At 52.5% G+C, this 20,639-nt stretch overlaps 1 protein-coding gene and 1 long non-coding RNA gene across 2 annotated transcripts; one reads left to right on the top strand and one right to left on the bottom strand.

Annotated features, from left to right (window-relative positions):
- Nucleotides 1-244: 244 nt before the first annotated feature.
- On the top strand, nt 245-9,204 carry TAB1 (TGF-beta activated kinase 1 (MAP3K7) binding protein 1). Its single transcript, XM_083814996.1, has 11 exons — nt 245-518; nt 1,161-1,297; nt 1,471-1,624; nt 2,258-2,344; nt 2,841-2,979; nt 3,477-3,590; nt 5,966-6,077; nt 6,180-6,324; nt 6,706-6,928; nt 7,219-7,375; nt 8,513-9,204. Exons 1-11 carry the CDS (start codon nt 384-386, stop codon nt 8,718-8,720), a joined length of 1,611 nt encoding a protein of 536 aa, XP_083671122.1. The 5' UTR covers nt 245-383; the 3' UTR covers nt 8,721-9,204.
- A 7,552-nt stretch (nt 9,205-16,756) lies between these two features.
- On the bottom strand, nt 16,757-20,633 carry LOC310888428. The gene is made up of 2 exons (XR_014575904.1): nt 17,986-20,633; nt 16,757-17,269 (listed from the first exon to the last, which is right to left on the bottom strand). It is a non-coding gene; the product is annotated as an uncharacterized lncRNA (long non-coding RNA).
- Between the last annotated feature and the right edge of the window lie 6 nt (nt 20,634-20,639).

Here is a 20,639-nt window from a genome sequence, read left to right as displayed (position 1 = left end):
TCTGTTTTTGCACGTATCATGGGCAGGCAGGCTGGCAGTGTTGAGCAGGGAGATGAGGGCAGCCGGTCCCACGGCAGTTGCCCCCCCCAAGGACTCCCCAGGCATTTTTCTGGAGATCAGACCTCAGCAGTCACTCCATGCCAGCAGAACAACGTGCCGCCAGCTCCAGCACTTTGGGGCCAGCTTTTTGAAGACCTGAAGGTGCAGAGAGGACCGAACCAGGCTCTGTTCAGCAGTGCCGAGTGCCAGGGCAACAGGCAGTGGGGCACAAACCGGAGCACAGGAGGTTCCCTTCCAACACCAGGAACCATTATTTACAGTGCGGGGTGACAGAGCACTGCCACAACCTGCCCAGCGACCTCCCCCTGCCTGCAGACCTGAACATGTCGGCCTCCCCTCAGCGCCCTCCCCCCGCCGCTAGGCGGAGGCCAGGCCGGGGCTCTGGAGGAGAAGGGCGGGGGGAAGGAGGAGGCCGCTGCTGCAAGATGGCGGCGCAGAGGAGGAGCCTGCTGCAGAGTGTGAGTGGCGCCTTCCCCCCTCCCTGCTCCCGCACTCCCCCAGGTGTGTGCGAGGGGGGACCCGCGCCTCCTTCTCGCCCGGCCCCGCAGCGCCTGAGGGGGAGGCCCGGGGGCCGGGAAGGTCCCGGTGCCGGCGGGGAGGTGGGAGCCCCCCGCGCTGCCCCCGGTCCCGGCTGGGGGAGGCCCTGTTGGGCTCGCAGCTCTGCTTCCCGGCCGGCCCGGAGGGCTTGGGGGGCGGCTGGTGTTGGTAGCCCTGTGTGAGGGGCCCCCCGTCGCTGTTGGTGGCCCCAGGAGCCCCCCTGTCCCGGGGGAGCGCTGCCAGCCGGGAGGGTCCCATCCGGTGCTGTGCGGTGCGGTGCTGTGCTGCACCCAGGGCAGGACCCGGCTGCGACTCTCGGTTCTGGTTTCTTGCTAGCAAGAGCCGGAGGTGCGGCCAGAGCTCGGCTTCAGAGGGAGAGGTGGTGGTAAGTGATCCAGCTCTGCAGCGAGGGGCAGGGAATAGGGAGTTAGCGGCTGGGGGGTGCGCTGCCCTGTTAGCAGAGGGGTGAGAAGAGGGTGGGGACGGACTTGTAACCCATGCTCAACCAGCATCTTCAGCCTGCTTGGGGCTTACGTGGTCTCTTTCCTCTTTCTGCCCCCCAGGAACAGCAGCCCAGTTGGACAGATGACTTGCCATCCTGCCATCTCTCCGGGGTGGGCTCAGCTCCAAACCGCTCCTACAGCGCAGATGGCAAAGGGACAGAGGGTCACCCCTTGGAAGATAACTGGTTAAAATTCAGGTGAGCGGGTTGTGCCTTGATCACGGATCCCTGCAGACACAAGGGCAGGTGAACGTGATGTTTAGCTCCTCACAGAGGACTCAGAGAATTCAGGAGGTGTCTGGAGGAACTTGTTACATATGTCTTTGTATCACGGCCATCTATGACCTCTTTGCTTTTGCTGTCTCTGATAGGAGTGAGAACAACTGCTACCTCTATGGTGTCTTCAATGGTTATGACGGCAACCGGGTCACCAACTTTGTGGGTCAGAGGCTCTCTGCTGAACTGCTGCTGGGCCAGCTTCACGCAGATCACAGTGATGCTGATGTGCGTCGAGTCCTGCTGCAGGTAAAGCGGCTTCGGCTGGGAACAGCTCCTGCTTCTCACACTACCCACCCCCTCTTTTTGCCACCAGGGGAGCAGCATCTGGTTTCTGAGGGGCTTGGAAACATCTGCCAATGGTTGTGATTGTACTCATACTGTGAGCAGCTGTAGTGCTTTGTTTCACTCCCACCTCATACCCATCTGTCCCCCAGCTCTGTCAGCACACTGCTGAGAGCTCTCCAGGAAGCTGCAGCCAGTCTTCACTGGACTTGTAGGAACAAGTCAGCCTGTAAAGGAGATGACAACGAGTGAAAAGGAGAAGTTAATGCGTGGGGAGATGGATTTGCGAGCACACTTTCTTGAGTGATAGATAAGTTTTTACAATCAACATACAAAATCAGATAGGTCTCTGACATTGCTGTGATTGTAATTTGTGTGTTTTTGTCTCCTGTTTTGAGTAGTAACAGATTGTTTTTACAAGCTGTTAAGTAGCTTCACTAAAATAATTGCATTTTAATATGATGATGTGATCTCGAATGTCTATATGTACAGTGATCAACCACTTTTATGAACCGGTCTTAGAGAGGTGAGGATGGGTAGTCTCAGAGGTCTGTAGGTGCTGGATAAATGCTCAGTTTCTCTTATGGCCCTTTTTAGGCTTTTGATGTGGTAGAAAGAAGCTTCCTGGAGTCCATTGATGATGCTTTGGCAGAGAAGGCCAGCCTGCAGTCCCAGCTACCAGAGGTAATGTGGCCTTAAGAATGGAGATTTCTGGAGGTCCTACTTTCCAGACTGTTGGATGGGACGTTAGTCAGTCCGGTCTGAGCGCAGCTGTAATTGAAAATTGTGTCCCTGTAGTTCTCTTCTGGGAGCTTGTGGGAAGTGAAGCAAGTGTTTTGGTCTGCTTCCCAGAGTTCCCAATGTTCTTACTGGCAATATGTAGACACATCATTGGTTTTCTTAGTAAAGAACTAAACATATTGTGGAAAGGTGTTCAGCCCATGAGGCGTGGCTCTTTCAAGGACAAAGACATGATATGGGTGAGAGGCAAGGCCTCAAATTTGCATGGCACCTGGGCAGATGTGAATTCTGGTCTTCAGGTGAACTGGACTGTCATTTCCAGAACCTTATCAGACCCACGGGATTTGTTAGGATTGAACAAATAATTGTATGTCTTACATAGTCAGCTTCAGTGTTGTGGACTGTGTGTTTAAGCCTCCCCCATAATCTTGGGTTCCAGGGTGTTCCTCACCACCAGCTGCCTCCTCAGTACCAGAAGATTGTGGAGAGATTGAAGGTTGTAGAGCAGGAGATCTCTGGAGGAGCCATGGCTATCGTGGCTGTTGTTCTTAACAACAAGCTCTATATTGCCAACGTTGGTGAGTTGTTCATTGTATTTCAGCATTTGTTCTTAGCATTTCAGTCTAGGCATTTCTGAGGATGGCTGCAGCTCTAGGAAGTGAAAGAAATCAGAACGTGGGGGGCAGTTTCTTTGGTCTGTGGCCGACGAGCGATATGCTTGTTACTTGTAGGCCCAATTGAAATCGGTCTGGGTGATCATCTCTGCAGATATTGACAGATGCAATGCATGTGTCCAAAGAACAGGGGAAAAATGGGTTGAGAGGCAGTAGTGCAGGTTTGCTGAGGAGTGGAGAGCTTGCTTGTGAGGTGTTGGCTCAGGCCTAAGTGAAGAGCTGCCTAACAGGCCTAGCATGCTGCGGGCAAGGCTACTTCTGGGAGATGATGAAGAGAGAGTACATGAGCTTTTCTCTTCTTTTCTGTCCTTATTCCCCTCTCCTTTTCCTTTCCCATTTGGATATGTTCTCCGTCTTAACGCAGAGCTATCTGGTGCCTCATCTCACTACTCCCGCTGCAGGTACCAATCGGGCACTGTTGTGTAAGTCCACGGTGGATGGGCTGCAGGTGACTCAGCTCAACGTGGACCATACGACAGAGAACGAGGATGAACTCTTTCGCTTCTCCCAGCTGGGTGAGTGCTTGATTTTTGTCTTCTTATCTGAGAACATCTCGTGCCTCAGTTTATCTAGGGCACCAGGAATGACTCAAGCCACTGGAAACAATAACTGACCACAAAAAGAAGCTCCCTGTGGGCTGTGGTTTCAAATTACGAGTTCAGTGCCTTTTTCTGTGTGTCTAGCCACAGTGAGGCTACAGAGTGAGTAAGTTCAGCTTGCTGAACCTACAGAAAACTATCTTTTTTTCTTTTTTTTCCCCCTTTGTTCATTTTGAGACTTGGTTTCATGTCTGACTGCCAAACTGACATTGATTTGCCCTCCAGCTGTGCGATTACTAGAGTCGATAAGGAAGCCAGGAGCAGAAGCACACAGCCAGAGGGCAGAAGCAGGATGGACAGTAGGTGACTGCCCCTCTGGAGGCAAACCACAGTTATGCTGGTTAGGTTCTGCCACACCCTCAGGATGGTGCGTTTCAATACGCCTTTGTACAAGCTGCTACTGCAAAAAAAAGCAGGTAGACTTCAGACAGAGTCAGACCAAACACTGACATTTACTGTTCTCACATCAGTAACCATTGAACTCTGTCTAATACTGACATCTTGCTTCTGGCAATTTCCCTTTTCCTTTACAATGCTTGGCGTGTTTCTTTGTCTAGAACTAGCCCAGGCCACTTGTGTGACTGTTAGCACCAGACTCTTCTTGTTGAGGTACTTATGTTCTGTGCCTTTGCTTAGGTGGATCTAACTTGGCATTCTTCATGAGGCTCACCTGGTAGTTATGTTCTTACCTGGTGAGGCTGTCAGTGTGGTAGTTTTCTGCTGATAGGTCTTGTTTCACTCCATTTCTCTTCTTTTTTTATTTTTCCTTACTCATATTCCTGCAGTAGTGGCATGTGCTATGAAACAGAGGACTGAATACAGGAATCTAGGGAAAGAGAGCCTTTCTACTGCCAAAAACACTACCTCGAATTTAGCTGCAGTCCACAGTGGAACAGGAATCTGCTAGATACGCTGACCTTAATCCAACGCAGCAGTGGCTCTCCAACTGGCAATCCCAACAGAAGGGAGAGCCAGTAGAAAAAAGCCAATGTGCACAGGGTTTTGGGGGCCCAGTGGTTATTGTTGTGAGGCTAAGTTGAAGCACAGCGATAAATTCTATCCCCCAAACTCTTTATCATGATGGTGCCTGTGTTGCACCTGTCCTGGGGAAAGGGAGAGAGAGGCCTTACACCTGTGTGGCACACAGGCCCAGCACATTGCAGCTCACTCAGTGCTCCAGGAGAGTCGCTGTGATTTAGACACAACCTCTCTGGCGTGCTTGGAGCTTCCCCGTGTTTGTGTCTGTCGATAGCTTGTATCCCCCTGCCAGGAGCTGGCAAATGAGCCAGGCCATGTTGATGAGTCAGCTTCGGTCTGCAGCAGATGGCAGAGTTGTGTCTTACTGCTGGGGTAGGTGTGGAGCCATCTGCGCGGTGAGGCTTGGTTTGACTCAGAGGGAGAGTTTCAGTTGGACCCTTGCCTTCACCTTGTACTGAGGACAGTCATCCCTAGATAAAAATCTCAAAATAACATTTTCTGCCTGTTAGCTCCAGGTATAACCAGGAAGGGGGAATTGCCAGGACAGACCAGGTAAGTGGCTCGTCTGCTCTGAGTCCTGCCTCACGTAGCAGCTATCCCCAGATGGTCCCTGGTAGGACTTTCTTTGAGATGTGATTCCTTCATAGTCCCTGCCGGACATACAACATAGCAGAGGTATATCCCCTTAAACTTAATTAAACTAAATACCTGTTTGCGGATTATCCTTGTTTTAGGAGTAGCTAACGCCAATCTGAGCACTTGAGCAAATTCAGTCCTTGCAGACAGTTCTCCGTTTCTCCTTCTCCAAGTTAGCATATTAGTGAATTTGTCATACGGAATTTAGGAACAGGGATCAATAACAGGGTGGAAGAAAAAATAAGAATCCTTCACATATGTTTTCCCCCTTCCTGCTTTCCTCCTCCCATCATTGCAGTCCAGAGCTGACAGGCGCAGATGTTCCACTGCCTTTTCAGCAAATGCCTGTGCGCTCAGGCCAGCTGCTGCTGGTGGCTTTGGACCAGGACGTGGGCTTTGTCTCAGGGCCAGCCACTGCATTCGGTGTGAGTGTTGGGCTGTGTGCATCTCTCTCCTCTCTCGTTCCCAGATTACAGCTAATGAGAAGGTGTCCCTTGGAACAGAGCAAACTGCTCTTCCTTTCCTTCCTGCAGGGAAGAAAGATCTTTTGGCATCTTGCTTCATCTTACTGTTCTCTTTAGCTGTGGATATTTCTTTTCTCCTTGCTGACAGTATGACCGCAGGGAGTCCTGCAAGTTTCCCAAACGTTGTATTTTTATTTTTTTTTAATCTGGCAGGTTTGGATGCAGGGAAAATAAAACAAGTGGGAACTATTCGTGGGCAGGAAAGCACTCGGCGCATTGGAGATTACAAAGTCAAATATGGCTACACTGATATTGAACTACTCAGGTCAGAAAAACTTGCTTTGTGGTTTTAGTCCCTCTTCTTCATGACCCTCTGTTCTTACCTAGTGAGGAAGCAGTGATTATTAAAAACCCTGTCTCTTTCCAGTGCTGCTAAATCTAAGCCCATCATAGCAGAGCCTGAAATCCACGGAGGGCACTCGCTGGACGGGGTGACTGGCTTCTTGGTGCTTATGTCTGAAGGGCTCTACAAAGCTCTGGAGGCAGCTCACGGGCCTGGGCAGGCCAACCAGGTGAGTGTGCTCTCACAGGAAACGTTCCCTCAGCTGTTGACCTCCTGCAGGGGTGTCAGCTCTCCTGCACAGGCCGTCCTCCACATCTGTCCTGTGAGTGCTGCCTGGGCCGGGTGCCTGTGCCACCCCATTCCAGCCTGTAATGATGGGAGGGCTGCTTTGCCAAGCCAGTTCTTCCAGGCAGCTTCCTGCCCCTTTAGGAGGAGCCCTTTAAAGGGAGTGGGACGATTCTAGGCACAAGGCACGTATCAGCAAGTGAGACTGGCAAGGACCCTAGCTGGATAAGTTGCCATAAAAACTCTTAGATCACTTGGCCGGATAAGATTTCCTCCAGAATCTCCTAAACATCCTTCTGCTTTTTTTTTTTCCCTCTCTGCCCAGGAAATTGCAGCCATGATAGCCACAGAGTTTGCCAAGCAGACTTCGCTGGATGCTGTGGCCCAAGCAGTGGTGGACCGTGTTAAGAGGATCCACTGCGACACTTTTGCCAGCGGTGGGGAACGGTCCAAGTTCTGTCCCCGGCACGAAGACATGACGCTGCTCGTAAGGAACTTTGGGTACCCCTTGGGTGAGATGAGCCAGCCCACGCTAACACCAACACAAGGTATGCTGCGGAGAGAAGGAAACAATAGAGGGTGGAAGATAAATCCTCTTGATTGATCTGGCATTGACCTAATGTTGGGAGAGGAGGTGCTCAGTGTAGATTTTTTTTATTAAACGGATTATTGGCTTCTGAGGTCTAGAGTCTGCAACAATTTACATCTAAGAAAGGCAGTTTGATATAAATTCTTCCCTTGGGATCTTTGACCCTTCCTTTGACCTTTCTTTGATGCTGTGCACCATCGGTCACTGATGTCTCACCTGCGTTTGTAATTCTGTTTTCTCACTTCCCAGGAGGCCGCGTCTACCCAGTCTCCGTGCCATACTCCAGCTCCCAAAGCACAAGCAAGACAAGTGTCACGCTGTCCCTTGTCATGCCTTCCCAAGGCCAGATGGTCAACGGTGCCCACAGCAGCTCGACTCTGGATGAAGCCACCCCCACCCTCACTAAGTAAATACCCTGCCCTCTTGATACCCGCAGCCCCCCGTACCTCACGCAGGGTGAAGTGGTTGGGAAGCAGAGAGATACCTGTCAGTTACCCGTCACTCATTCCCTTATCTGCAGCACAGCCCTCCTGGCTGCAGTACTGACAGCCAGCCGAAGTTGTTGGCTGGAGAGCGATGTGTGAGGGGTGGGAATGAGCAAAGCAAGCAGCGCTGGAGCCAGCTCTGGGAACATGCCCTGGGAGAAGCATCTGCTGCTGTCACCGGAGGGCACTCTGGCAGCAAGCAGCCCTTCTCTTTGGATGTTGGGTGCTAAGAGTGTTGGGTGCTGTGCACGGAGGGAGTATGGGTGCCCTTCATTTTTAATAAGGAAAGGGGGATGTGCAGGAGAGGTGGTGCTGCACAAGCTGGCTTCCTCAGAGGCGGAGGCCAGGGTAGAAAAAATGACAAAGGTTAGACCTGGATTCTGTTTGGATCTGCTTTGCAGGATCGTACTCATGGCTCTGGTTTGAATTCAGCCTTTGGCACAGGGTGGAGTGTGTACAAACAGAAAAGTGAAGAAGCTCTATGGTTATTGTGTTCTGGTAGCTCCAAAAACAATGAGGCTGACACACCAGGGCTGCTTTGGCTCTAACACAGGTCATGCAAGAATAGCTTTGCTGCTGCCAGACTCTTCCCGTAAAGATTGTTCTGAATGGGTATGAGGAGGCCAGCAGAGTGCATGCCCTTTTTCCCCCTTCTTTCCCTTTTTCCCCCTTCTTTCCCTTTTTCCCCCTTCTTTCCCTTTTTCCCCCTTCTTTCCCTTTTTCCCCCTTCTTTCCCTTTTTCCCCCTTCTTTCCCTTTTTCCCCCTTCTTTCCCTTTTTCCCCCTTCTTTCCCTTTTTCCCCCTTCCTTCTCCCCTCGGACGTCTGGTTGTACTTAAGGTTGTCCAGTTAAAGGTGAGGCAGGTGTCTTTGGCATTCATCAGTTCCACACACTTCTCAACATAGCCAGTGCGCTGACAGAGCAGGAGGGCTGTAACTTTTACCTGTTTACAAAGGATGGTTTAATCTGTGAAGAACTGCCACTTATTCTGGTGCCTTTTGTGTGCAAAGTTGCACATGGGGGGCAAAATAAAGATGTCTGTATTCTCTTTCTCCACAGCCAAAGCCCCACTGTGACTCTCCAGTCCACCAACACCCACACACAGAGCAGCAGCTCAAGTTCGGATGGGGGTCTCTTCCGCTCCCGACCCACCCACTCGCTCCAGCCCGATGAAGATGGGCGCGTAGAGCCCTACGTGGACTTTGCAGAGTTTTACCGGCTTTGGAACATGGACCATGGCGAGCAGGGAGCGCTGACGGTGTCCTAACGTGGAAATGTGCCTCCTCCGACCACCCAGCGCTCGGCTGCGTGAGCAAAGACTGAGGCAGGGATGAGAGCGCTGCAGCTGAGAGCTGTGTTCTGCCCAGAGTTAACTCCTGTCCGGGATGTGCTGAGCGCTGGGCTGGGGAGCGTGTGCTGCGCTCTCCACACACGTGTTGCCTGTGCCATGCACCTCGTCCCGGCCGACCTCTGCCCCTTGGAAGCCCTGTGAATAAGGGAAGGGGTCTTGAATGCAACCCTCGCTGCAGGTTTCTACAAATAAAGTTGCAGAGAGGGCTCCCTTCTGGATAATGCAAGAGTAGGGGCCTGTACAAAGGCTGTGTGCGCGTGTGGGTAGGTGTACGTGCGTGTGCCTGCGTGTGTGCGTGCTGTCATAATGTTTCCACAACTCAATTCATAATGCTGTGATTCCAGTGTTCAACTCCATAGAAGATACCTCTATTTTGCAGAATAAATAACTTATAGCTACACTCATTGGCACCTGTGTGGCTTGCTCTCTTCCTTACATCACCCGTGGGTGGGTGTGACAGCTCTTCCCAGTGAAACCCTCTATTCTTCCAGCCCACGGGGTTGCAGCTTGCAGCGAGCAAGCTTCTATCATAAAAGTGGTCTGAGCTTGTGTAGGTGACTTTAAAGTGTAAGGTCTTTGTCCCATGCTTTATTGCAGAGCTTTGGTGCTGGAGTTAAAATATAAATTATTGGTTTTGGTAGACAAAACGCACATCTCTCCCCTTAATGCACTTTCACGGACTATCTGTGAGGTTGTAGAGGGCAGGAGGAGAGTTTGACGCATTTTTTTGAACTGCTTCTGCTAATGTCCCAAAGCGAGTTTCGTGCTGACTGAAGTGAAAGCCGTAGCTACGTCACGATGTGGCTGCCTCGCAGACGAGTACATCCTCGTGTCAGAGCAGAGGTGGGCAGCGAGGAGAGGAGGTCTGCTGAGCTGCTTGCTCCACGTCAAGTCAGCGGAGGCCTGGAGGGGCTGGCAGAGGTGTCGGCATCGCAGCGATCTTCTCCTTTCAGTTCAGGCTGCTGACGGCAGGCGGCAAGCGCGCCTCTTCCCTGCCTGCTGCAGCCTCCTGCTGCAGCCTCCCCAAAACCTTGCAGCTCGCAAGCAGCACGGGGAGGCCTCTGGGGTGACCGCGGTGCCTGGTGGCTCCCCAGGGAGCTGCGATAAGGCTCTGGGCAAAGCGAGACGGCCAGAGGTTACGGGTGAAAGGACGACGCTTGGGTTCCTGCCCTGATTTATTGTCGTGTCAGGCTGGTCACCTTAGGAAGGAGGGGAGTGGGGAGGGAGCAGGGCCTGCGGCAGCAGAGGCCAGCGTTCAGCCGAGCCCCGGTGTCTGCAGGTTCAAGGTGCTCGTAGCGTGCCAGCCTTGGAAGGGGCGGAGGGAGATTTATCCCTTCGGATAAATCAAATAATACCGAGTGCCCCGAGGCAAGATCTGAGTTTGCTGAGAAATATGTGGGCAGGATCAGAGCAGGGAGTAGTGCTTGCTTCTCGGGAAGGAATCCCTTGCATGCCCGTGGGTGGCTGTCCCCTCTCCCACCCAGGCCCTGCTGACGCAGCTTTGCCCCACGGGGCTTCTCGTGAACCGGGCCGGGCTCCTGGCTGCTGCGGATGCCCTTGTTTCTCTGCCCGCCTCGCTTCCCAGGAAGGCTGGGTGTGCAGGGCACGGCTGGCGTGCTGGCACGGGCGACTGCCCTGGCGCCCGGGGGAAGAGGCAGCAGAGCCGTGCAAGGTTTGGTGCCTTGTCCCTGCATCTTCCCTGCAGGGGAAGGCATTTCTCACCCGTCCTGCCTCTGCCCGGCCAAGAGCAGGGAAATCCTGAGCCCAGCCTGGTCTTTCTTTAGGACCTCACTGAAATGTTGTTTGACCTGGGCTCCCTGTCCTTTCCTCCAGACTGTTGCATGTCTGTTTAGAAGGATGGTGCAATCCTGACATGGACTAAAATGGAGTTGAAGAGGTTTCATGCTCTTCTGTGTTCTCTGACCTGGCACGGATTTCGATAGCTGTATAAACAAGTCTTTCTTGCTTATTCCCCCATCCCATTTATCTATGCTATTTGCTAACTTCTACCAGGAACACTTCAAGTGGGAAATATTCCAGCATGCGGATGCTCCAGACAAAGTTCAAGAATTGCCAAACACACTTATATAAAGCAGATCACACAAAACAAACTTTTCCTTTGACATAATTGCTAGTTTACTAAGTATGAAAAAATGAAGTGGGTAGGAGCGGGTGGATCGGAGCGGGTGGATCGCACTAAGCTGTGTCTGTACAGCCACTGGAAAAAAAAAGGGGAGAAAAATCACTTTTCTGTGCATGCTATGTATGCTTAGCAGTCCAGGTCAAAGAATTAATGTGTTTGGGGGAAAGAGGCTCATAAGCGCATGTCAGTGTTTAATATTGTCCTTGGGGAGCTTTGAGAAGACGCAGGCTGTAACAACAGTGGAAAAACCCGCGCTCCCCTGTGCCTTTAAAGTGAAGTGGTGGATGGTAGGGGACAGGACCAGAGCAATCTGGAGAAACAAGAGCAGGGGCCTTTCTGCAGGGTGGTGAAATTCAAAACCGATAGAAATATCAAATTCTGGGCAGAAAGGGACAAAGCCAGTGCAGCTACGTAGCACAAGGAGCTTTCTGCAGACCTCCGGAAAGAGGAGGTCATGTCAGGGGCTGGTTTCGCTAGGGGGCTGGGGCTCACGTTGCTCTGGAGCCAAAGCAATGCCTCCATCCCGAAAGCCATCCCCAAAAGCCTCCTTTTAGCTTGCTCATCCCCAAAATGCTGTTACCACCTTGCCAGGTGGATGCGCTGGCGTAGGTGATGGGGTAGCTCCCATCTGCATCTTTCCCATCTGCAATTTTCCATCCCTGCTTGCTTCCACGTGAGGATGCGGGGTCCTTGCCCAGAACCCCTGCCCCTTGACTGCCATGCTCTGGGGAGGAAGGAAAGTGGTTCTCTGCCCCCTCCCCTTTTTCCTTTCACCACATTCAGCTTTTGAGTGTCAGGAGACAGTAGAAGGGCTCATGGCACAGCTGAAAAAAGAACATGTAGTCATTGGCTTTCTGTTGTTTTGGGATAGAGATAGTTGTAGCTGAAGGGAGAAACTGCCTGAAATATATAAATTTAATTCCCTAGCTAATAGATAGTTATTGATTGTACATAATAATCTGATTGCTCCTTCCATAGAAATTCTGAGGAAGGGCTTTAGAGTAATTCCGTGCAGTTCATTACTTGAGTAACTCACCTTTCTCTAGTTAAGAGCATCTCTAAAATGTCAGCACTGTTAACGAGAGTTGTAAATAAACCACCGGGGATGGGTTAGGTATTTTAAATCCTCTAGTTCTCGCTGTAAGCGTAGGAATGCTATTCGGAGTATTCTGGCTAAAATTCAACGCGAGCACTTATATTCTGCCAACTCCAATCCCCTCCTGGAGTTTCAAATGGATGCGATATTTATCTTCACTTCCCGTCTTAACTATTGTGTGTTGTTGCTGTAGGTTGCTAAACAACTGCTGTCTCATCGGTGGCTGTATTTTGCTAGTGAATAAAGTGATCCCCATGTGCATCCGAACCATAAAGCTATTTGGAGTCCTTGCATAAGAACCCCAAGGTACGTGTAAGCTGTTAATATTTATTATGTGAAGCTGAGAACACGACTGAAGATGGAGGGATTAGAGTAACCGAGTTCAGGCTGCTGAACGGGCAGGCAGAATGGAAGAGAAAGCAGATGCCCAGGAGGAACAAGCGCAGGAAGCACGAGGGCTCCTGCACGCAGGATTAGACGCCAGTGGAGCATGGAAAGCAAAAGGCTGGGAAGGCTTCGGAGAGCGGCGAGGGGAGCCGGGGCGGGGAGGGCAGATGCAGCACTGCGGCTTCTTGCTCGTAGGCAAATCTAAACCTCTCTGCTTCCCCCAAATCGAGCATGGGTTTAACCACAGGCTGGCTGGGCTGCCAGCAGCAGGAGCCCTGTGCGAGGGGACTTGGCAGCAGCAGGAGGCAGCTTGGGCAAGGTGTTTCTGAGATGCATAGGAGAGGGCTTGGGCTTCTGGGCCACGATGCTTGGGCCTGTCCTCCTCCCTGCGAGGTGTTTGGAGAGTCTCCTAACCTGCTTTCTGCCTCATCTCCCAAGAACAGCATGACCTAGAAACCCTGCGTTTCTTCTGCTGGTTTTGCTTGAGCTGGGCAAAGAGCTTTTTTGAGCCTTGCAAAAGCCAAGTGGTGGTGGGGAGTGACACCAGCTCCTTTCTGAGGAGCAAGAAGCAGCTGCTTTGATTTCCACGATTTGACACAAGTCACCAAACACCTTTGGGACATGCTGGGTTTGACTGGTGTGAGTTGGGAGTGGGGCTGCCAACTCCACACATCTCCATTTGGGAGCCAGGGAAGCGCTGCTGCAAGAAGCCCTGCTGGTTATTGTGGTGTTCAGGTGGCAAAGAGCCACCAAAACATCTCAGATGGTTGCTGTGGTTGGTTTCCAAAAGCCACCACCAGCCCAGCCATCCAAACCCAGGTTCCTAGAGGTGGCCAAGCACTTCCTAACACGCAGCACAGAGCTACCCGCAGGAGAGAAATCAGGCAAAGGAGGCTGCCTCCGACCTCTGGTGGGAGCTGGTCACTTTGGCAAGTTCAGGGCTTCTTTCAAAGCAGAGGGATCAAAGCTGAGCTGTTGGCGGTTTTGTGCATCAGCGCTTCGGAAAGTCCCTTGCTCCAGCCAACTGGCAGTGGAAGCAAAGCAGGTAGGTGCTGCTCTCAGTCATGGTCTTCTCCTGTCCTCCTCAGTGCCCGAGTCCTGTTCTGGCTGTGGGTGTGCTCAGAGAAATGGCAGAAAACTTGGCACCTCCATCACCGCCAAGGTGAATTTATTGACACCCCCCCAGTCCCACCAGATCCTGGAGCCAGCTCTGCTTTTCCTCCTTGCTCCCATCATTAGCTCTCAGCTGCTGCAGAGAGAAATCTCCAAAATAACTTCACAAGGGAGTTCTTGCAGATCTGAAGACTTGAAAAAAAAATAGACTGTATGGGAAATGGAAAAGGTGAAGAGAAAAAACAACAGGCAGTCAATAAAAGCTTTCAGGGAAGAGATAAGAGCAACAAAACAGAATGGCTTACTGCTAGCTAAAGGTGTGATGGGAATGAAAAGAGCTTCTGCAAATGTCTGGAGGGGAAAAGAAATTAGAAGAGAAGTGTATCCATTAGTAAATGAGTGTGCGAGTGTATTATTCATGGCTGCAAATATCTGAGCTGCAAAAGTGTGACATTTTTACTCCTATCTGCCTTTAGTGGCAAATTTAAGAATTTCGGATAGCAAGGAGGTAATTAAGACCTAATAAGGCAGCTTTTGGCTGCCGCTGCACCCGCTCGGCACACGAGGGAGGTGGCGGCACCCCTGCTGCGGCTCGCCCCGGTGAGGCCGCTGCCTGCTCGCAGAGCTGCAGCCCAAGTGGGCATGGGGAAAGCCAGGCAGACACAGCACCCTGACCCAGGCAAGGTGCCGCATTCAGTGATTTAGCTGAATTTTTAGTATCACCAGGTGCCCTTCACTGGGGGTCACTGCTTTTCAGCGGGTCACCGCGGCCCTGAGGCCTTGTGGCACCGAGGGGCCTTCACCGGTGCCCGTGGAGGGAGTCAAGGAGGGCAGAGCCCGGCGTGCCTCCCGTTTGCGGCTTGCTGCCAGCACCACCACGACACGGGCGTTAATTACTGTGCTTGGCACCTCCCCGCGGCCCTGCCGCAGCCGGCGGGCAGCCCGCCAAGCGCGCGGTTCTGGGGAGACGCGCTGTCGTGCTAATGGCCTTACACCGGGCCTTAAGTAGGCCGGGGACCTGCAGCTCTCCGAGCAGGAGGAGCGCTTCGCTCGCCTCTAATTAGAGCAATTTCTCCGTCCAGGCTTCGCAGCGGGGCAGCGATTCCTGCAGGAGGGGACGGTGCCCGGCTCTGCATCCGAAGCGAAGGCCAGCTGCGCGGCCCGGGCGCTTCGTAGCAGAGAAACGAGGGTGGTTTCCAGAAGAGCAGCCACAGCCAGAGCAGATCCAGGGGATGAGAAGAGAGCATGTTGTGACAAACTTCGTTCGTGAGGTGGCCGATGTTTATTGAACCACAGAGCGTGGCAGCTTCGATGGGGTATTTCAGCAGAGAGCATAACTATTTCGGTGTTTCTGAAAAAAAAATTAAAATTGGCTCGCCTATAAATACTAGCACGTGAAAGCACGCTGCCTGGAGAACCCAGCCTGCAATGATAAATGACTGCTGAGTGCTATTTAGGGCACGGGGGCCTAAGTAAGTGCCAGGGAACTAAATATCTAGTTGAGCCTTGGCACCCTCACAGATGAGTTCAAAGGGGGATGGCAAAGGGAGCCGCTGTGGGCTGCCTCGCTGCTGGGGCTGGTCAAGTCCCCGTGCTTGAGAGCATTGCTGGGAGCCACACCATGGTCACCACAGCCTCCTCAGAGGGTTTGTTCATTAAACCCCATCAAACAGGACACGGTTGTGGGCAGGAGATAGCACAAAAGCCAGATACACCATGTGGATGCGGTGGGGACAACCCAAAAAATGTTAGGAAAACGTAATGGGCATCGAAAACAGAGCGTTTGCTGGGACACCCGGCATTTGACAGCCTGCATTGGGAAATCCCTGCTGAGCTGGGCTATGCAAACAGCCTGGCCCCTGATCTCTCCATGCACAAGTCCATCTCTTCACTGAGGTGGCCGTGCTCTCTTCCCACCGCTGCTGCCCGCAGGCAGGGGAGGCTGCAGGGCTGGCAGGAATACGGAGGAGCTGAAGGGATGCAGCAAAGCTCATGCTGCTTTTACCGAGCACATCTAAAGCACGAGGCCAAACCGTTTATTTATGGTCTGGCTGATGTGCAAAACGTTGACCATGGTGAATGCTGCTAGAGAGAGAGCAGGCACCCTCGGGAGGGAGGCTGGTGCAGCGCCTCTGCTTGCCTCGTCCCTCCTGTACCCGTGCAAAGGCTGCTGCAGCCTTGCAGGAGCGGAGCTGCTGCATGCAAAAGCACAGTGCAAAACCACAACGGGCGCTAGCATGAGAAAAAGGGAACTGTGCTTGAAGAAGTGCTCTCGGCTATTTTGCAGGTTGACTGGGACAAGCTTGCAGGAGCTTGAGCCTGTGCACGTGTCCTGCCCCAAAGCATCATTGCTTATTATCAAATACCTGCAAAACACCACACCGGGCCACTGCGTTAAGCAGATACCTGGAGGGAAGTGAGGAAGGTCTGCGTAAGGGGTATGTGGGTGGAATGAGGAGCCACAAATCCAGCACCACCATGAATCTCGCTAATTTAGTTAAGCCGCTATATTTATTCAGTGCTCTGTAAGGCCTTGATTAGAGATTGGCTGCGGAGACATTTGTTTTAGATTACATGCAGCAAAGATCTCGTGCCTCTGAGAAGGCTCTGCTGTCTATCACTCCCAGGTGTTCAAATACCATGAATCAGATCCCTCAGTATTCTCATCTTTGGCTTAAAATAAAAAGAAAATAACACCAGCTCCTTTTCCATTTGTGTTTGGCTCTTGCAGCCTCTGAGGTACCTCAGTGGCCACTCCAGGGGTTTCTTTGCAGACCCCATGCTCTGAAGCACCCTGAGAAGCAGGAAGGGCAGAGCAGGGGGGCTGCATGTCACCCCCTCGCCCTCCTTCCCGGCTCATGTTGATGTTAAAGGCAACTCCATCAGGCCTGAGCTTGTTCTGTCCTTGAGGCATCTGTGGTATTTCGGACCCACACTCATCTCCAGCAGCCACGGCTGGGGAAGCAGCAGCCAGCAAAGACTTTTTTTCACTAGAGTCCTCTGGTCTCTCTTAAAGCTGGAGGGAAGCCCTTCCACCATCCCTGCCTCCTTTCACCCACAAAGATCGTTCACCACAGGAAAAACAGGTTTAAATAAGCAAAAAGGAAAATAAAAGAGCGCTCAGAAGGGAAATAGCTCTGCAAATTAAGACCCAAAGAATCCCGGAGGTATTTGATGCTTGAGCGGCTGAATGAGATGCCAGGCAAAGCATTCGGAGTCACTTATTTATTTAAATTGGCATGGGGACACTGCTCAAATTTGCTGCCTGCAGCTATCCACCAGATCCAGCAGAATGATGTGGGCATGGCAGGCAGGGGGGGCAGAGCCCCATCTCAGGAGGGCTAGGGTGCCTGTGCTATGGGGCTGCCCGCAGCCACCTGCCCCAAATAAATCTGGGGGAGGGAGGTAGCAGCAGCTGGGAGTGGGGGGTCAAAGCTGTCCCTCCTAGAAGTCCTACGGGGCTGTTTTTGGGGTTCTCCTCCAAATACCCCCTTGGAGGTCCCCACCAGCCCTCTCCTGCTCCATGACCAAACGCGAGCACTGCAGCACAAAGCTGTCGAACACATGGGGCACGGAGCAGCAGGAAGCAGCGATCGATTGCCTGAGGTTTGATGGGTCCACATACAATCAGACCACCTCATTTTCAGCCACCAGCCTCTTCCTGGCCTCCTGCGGCTCAGGATGTAGAGAGCAGCCCGTGGGTTACTGCAGCCTGTTGGGACCGACCTGCAGAAATTCAGGCAGCTATGTAAGCAAGGAGAATTTTGTTTCCCTTCCCAAGCTGGGCTTGAGCTCAGCTGCATTCAGAGTAGAGGTTTGTTGGCTCAAGGTGGAAATGAAGGTGATCTAAACCCAAGCCCAGCTTTGTTTAGCTGTGTTACGCTCCTCTCTCTGGGGCTCTGCTGGCATTGTACACTGTTTTCCAGACTAGCACCAGGCATTTTGTGTGGACACGTTCCCAATGGCTTTCCAGGCGAGGAGCTGTGATAAAAACCTAACCTGTTATGTTGTAGGGCACTTCCTCTTTCCCCTTGCATAATCGGAGAACAGCATTTATTTGGGACATTTATGGTTGCAAGGAATGGTACCCACGTCGTATGGCTCACCAAACAAAAAGGAAAAGCCCACAATTAAAATGCAGCTAAAGAAAACATGCGAAAACCAAGATGTGGAACAAATCCCAGCTTGAATCATCTGGCTCCAAGACCTGCGTGGAGCCCATTGAGCTTGAGCTAATATCTATTCACAACATGCAAGGAGCAAAGACAAACAGGAATGGCCTGGAGCTAAAGTTTCACTGTGCCGCATCCGGAGACAACACCAACCCCTCTTCTGCTCTGGCACCGGTCGGGACAATGTTCCCTCCATGCCCTCCTCGTGCACTCCCAGGAAGGCCTCATCCCCTTTTTGCTCCCTTGCCTTGCATTTTGGGGCACACATACCTGCTGAAACCTTTTTTGCAAGGCTAATTGACCCTGCAGGATGCGATCTGCTGCCAGCACAACGTCGGCGCATCCTCCCGCTCCCCTGACCTGCAGGACTTTGTCACCGTTGCAGGCAGCACGAGCTGGGTGAAGGAAACAGACAAAGTTAAGCCAGCTCCCATAAGCAGAACAGGTGATGGAGAGGATGCGTACGGCACTGAGCCAGATATTTTGGAAGTGCTCAGGAGGCTGAAGCTGCTGGCGGGGAGCGTGGTGGCGACAGGTAGCTGGGCTGGGTTACCTTTTAAATCTGCTCAGCTGCAGGCGGAGAAGATGCGATCAGACCTTTAGGTGTCATTTCCTTTCCAGCTCTCTGTTTGCTTCCTAATTTCGTGTTTCTGGGAATCCTTCCCAGCTCCAAAGATGGGTAAATCTTGGCGAGGGCACTGTGAGCACCGCAGCTCCCCGGCAAGCTGCAGCCCCCCAGGAGCGTGCCCAGGCGCTGGGCAGGGCAAGCAGCTCGCCGCAGCGTAACTGCATTGGCCCTGCAATAAGCTGTCACTCCAAGCAGGGTTTAATAGCTTCATTAGATTAATGAGCCTGGATGAACCGAGCCTGGGCAGTTCAGCCAGTGCAGCTGGAGCAAGCACCACGGTTAAGCTAACATAGCCAAATTTTGCCAAAGAAGAGGCCGAACGCTGATGGCTCTCACGCCTGTCCCAGACACGTCCCCAGGAAACCTGACTCGTGGCTGTGCTGCTGATGGTGATCCCGCAAGTGCCTGTCACTGTCTGAAGTGTTATCTCTGGGGGGCTCTGATAAGCCTCCGCATCTCACAGGCACTTCAGAAAAGAGCAATAAAATAAGATGGCAAACAGCTCGCCAGCACACTGCCCCAGCCCCAGGCTGCCCCAGCCGGTCGCTGTTGCAAGGGATGGTTTTTGGGCACTGGAAGCACTCTCTGGTACCTGCCTCCAGCCAGAGTCGTAGCTATGAGAAAACCCTGTCCGACATTGATAACTCCCCTCCGCAGTGTTATCAGAGGCCTTATCAACGCACGCAGCTGGTGCCGGCTGCAATGAAATTGGTTTCAAGCCTGTTTTCTTTGCAATTCCTCAGCTGGACATGCTTGTATCAGTCACAGGGGCCGGGGAAATCGATCTGACCCGAGTGGAAGCGCATTCGATCAGCAGCATTTTAACTCATCGGGCTGAAAATCCCCCCTCCTGCTCTGCTTCCTACACAGGGGTAACCTCGATAGCTAAGCTTTGATGGTGCTGGTGAGCACTTGAAGCCCACCAAAGAGTTAAATCTTCTTGTGTCTCGCCGAGGCCACCGCGAGCTTCCTGACGTTTCTCCCTTCAGCGGTTTCTCACCCGCTTGCTGCAACCCTCTGAGAGCCGCCCGAGCGCGCTGCTTTCGTTGGGTTTGCAGCTGAACGGCCCCGTGGCGGGCCCACGTGTGAGATCTGCCCCAGGGACCGGGGCCTCACGCCTTCCCGGGGAGGCTGTGGTGCAGCGCTGAGGCGGGCACCAGACCCCGGGGCTTCTCCTCCTCCGTGGGTGTTGGACCTGGCCGGCATCAGCAGCTCTTGGATGGCCCCAGAAGAGCCCAGTTGTCCTTCTCCTTCCCTCCCATGCCAGCGCGGCGGCTCTGAGCCACATCTCGGTGTCCCCAAGCATGCAGCTGCCACCAGGCTGGAAAGGCCTGTGGGGGAAGGAGGTGCTTCTCGCCCAGCGAGTGGCTGGGGGAGTTCAGACAGAAGGAGATGGGGCAAATCCCAGCGAGAAGACAACATGGAAGCAGATGAGCTGGCCCAAGCACACACACTTGGGTTTTCCCCCCCCATGTTGTGATAAGGGGCCCTCACCACAGATGGGATTGTTTGTGCTGCCCAGCGTGACCCGGTGGTACGAGCCCATGCTGAAAATCGCTTTGCCTTTAAGATCCTCAGCTGAAAAAGAAAAACGAAACAAACAAACAAAAAAGCAAATGCATTTCAGGAAATAATCCAGGGAGCAGGGCTGCCAGAAACCCCTAAGTGAGAGCAAACAATCCTTATCTGGCAAAGTTTTATGTTACTTAATAGCAGTGCAAGTTTAAAGGCATTTTTTTGTTGTTGTTGTTTCTGTTGCACACAAGGCATCATTTCTGGGTGGATCCTGTTATTAGTGTTGGTTCCTGAGTATTTCTATCAGGGTGTTTGTTCATCTTCCCCTTGTCTCTGCTGTAGCCTGATTGCTAGGAACGGTGATTGCCAGCAACTGTAATTTTTTTAGATCAGAGGCCTCAGAGCACTCAAGGAAGAGATAAATATTCTTGTCTTACCCTGCTGGCTTGGTGACCAATGACAGAAATGTCACTTTGTTGTTTTCCTCCCTGCCACCAGCAGTGCAAAACGAACAAGGGCATCAGATTTCAGGAGCGCTTGGCTCAAAGGGGGACTTTGTTTGTGGAGTCGGGCTCAAAAGGGCGTTAAAAGGGCTGGGATCCCAAAGGGGGAAACCAAGATGACCTTTTGGTGATTTTCTGCAGAAAGGGCATCAGCGAAAGTTGGGCTCTGCGGCCATTACCCGGGCTCTGTAGCTCAGTGCGAAGGAGTTAACCAAATGTCAAACTCCTTGCGCGCAGGGAGCCCAAGAACCACTTATCAGCAACGGCCACATGGTGGA

Source organism: Anser anser (genome assembly GCF_964211835.1).
Source record: "Anser anser genome assembly, chromosome: 1".
NCBI classification, from domain to species: Eukaryota; Metazoa; Chordata; class Aves; order Anseriformes; family Anatidae; genus Anser; species Anser anser.
This window is presented reverse-complemented; position numbering and strand designations above follow the sequence as displayed.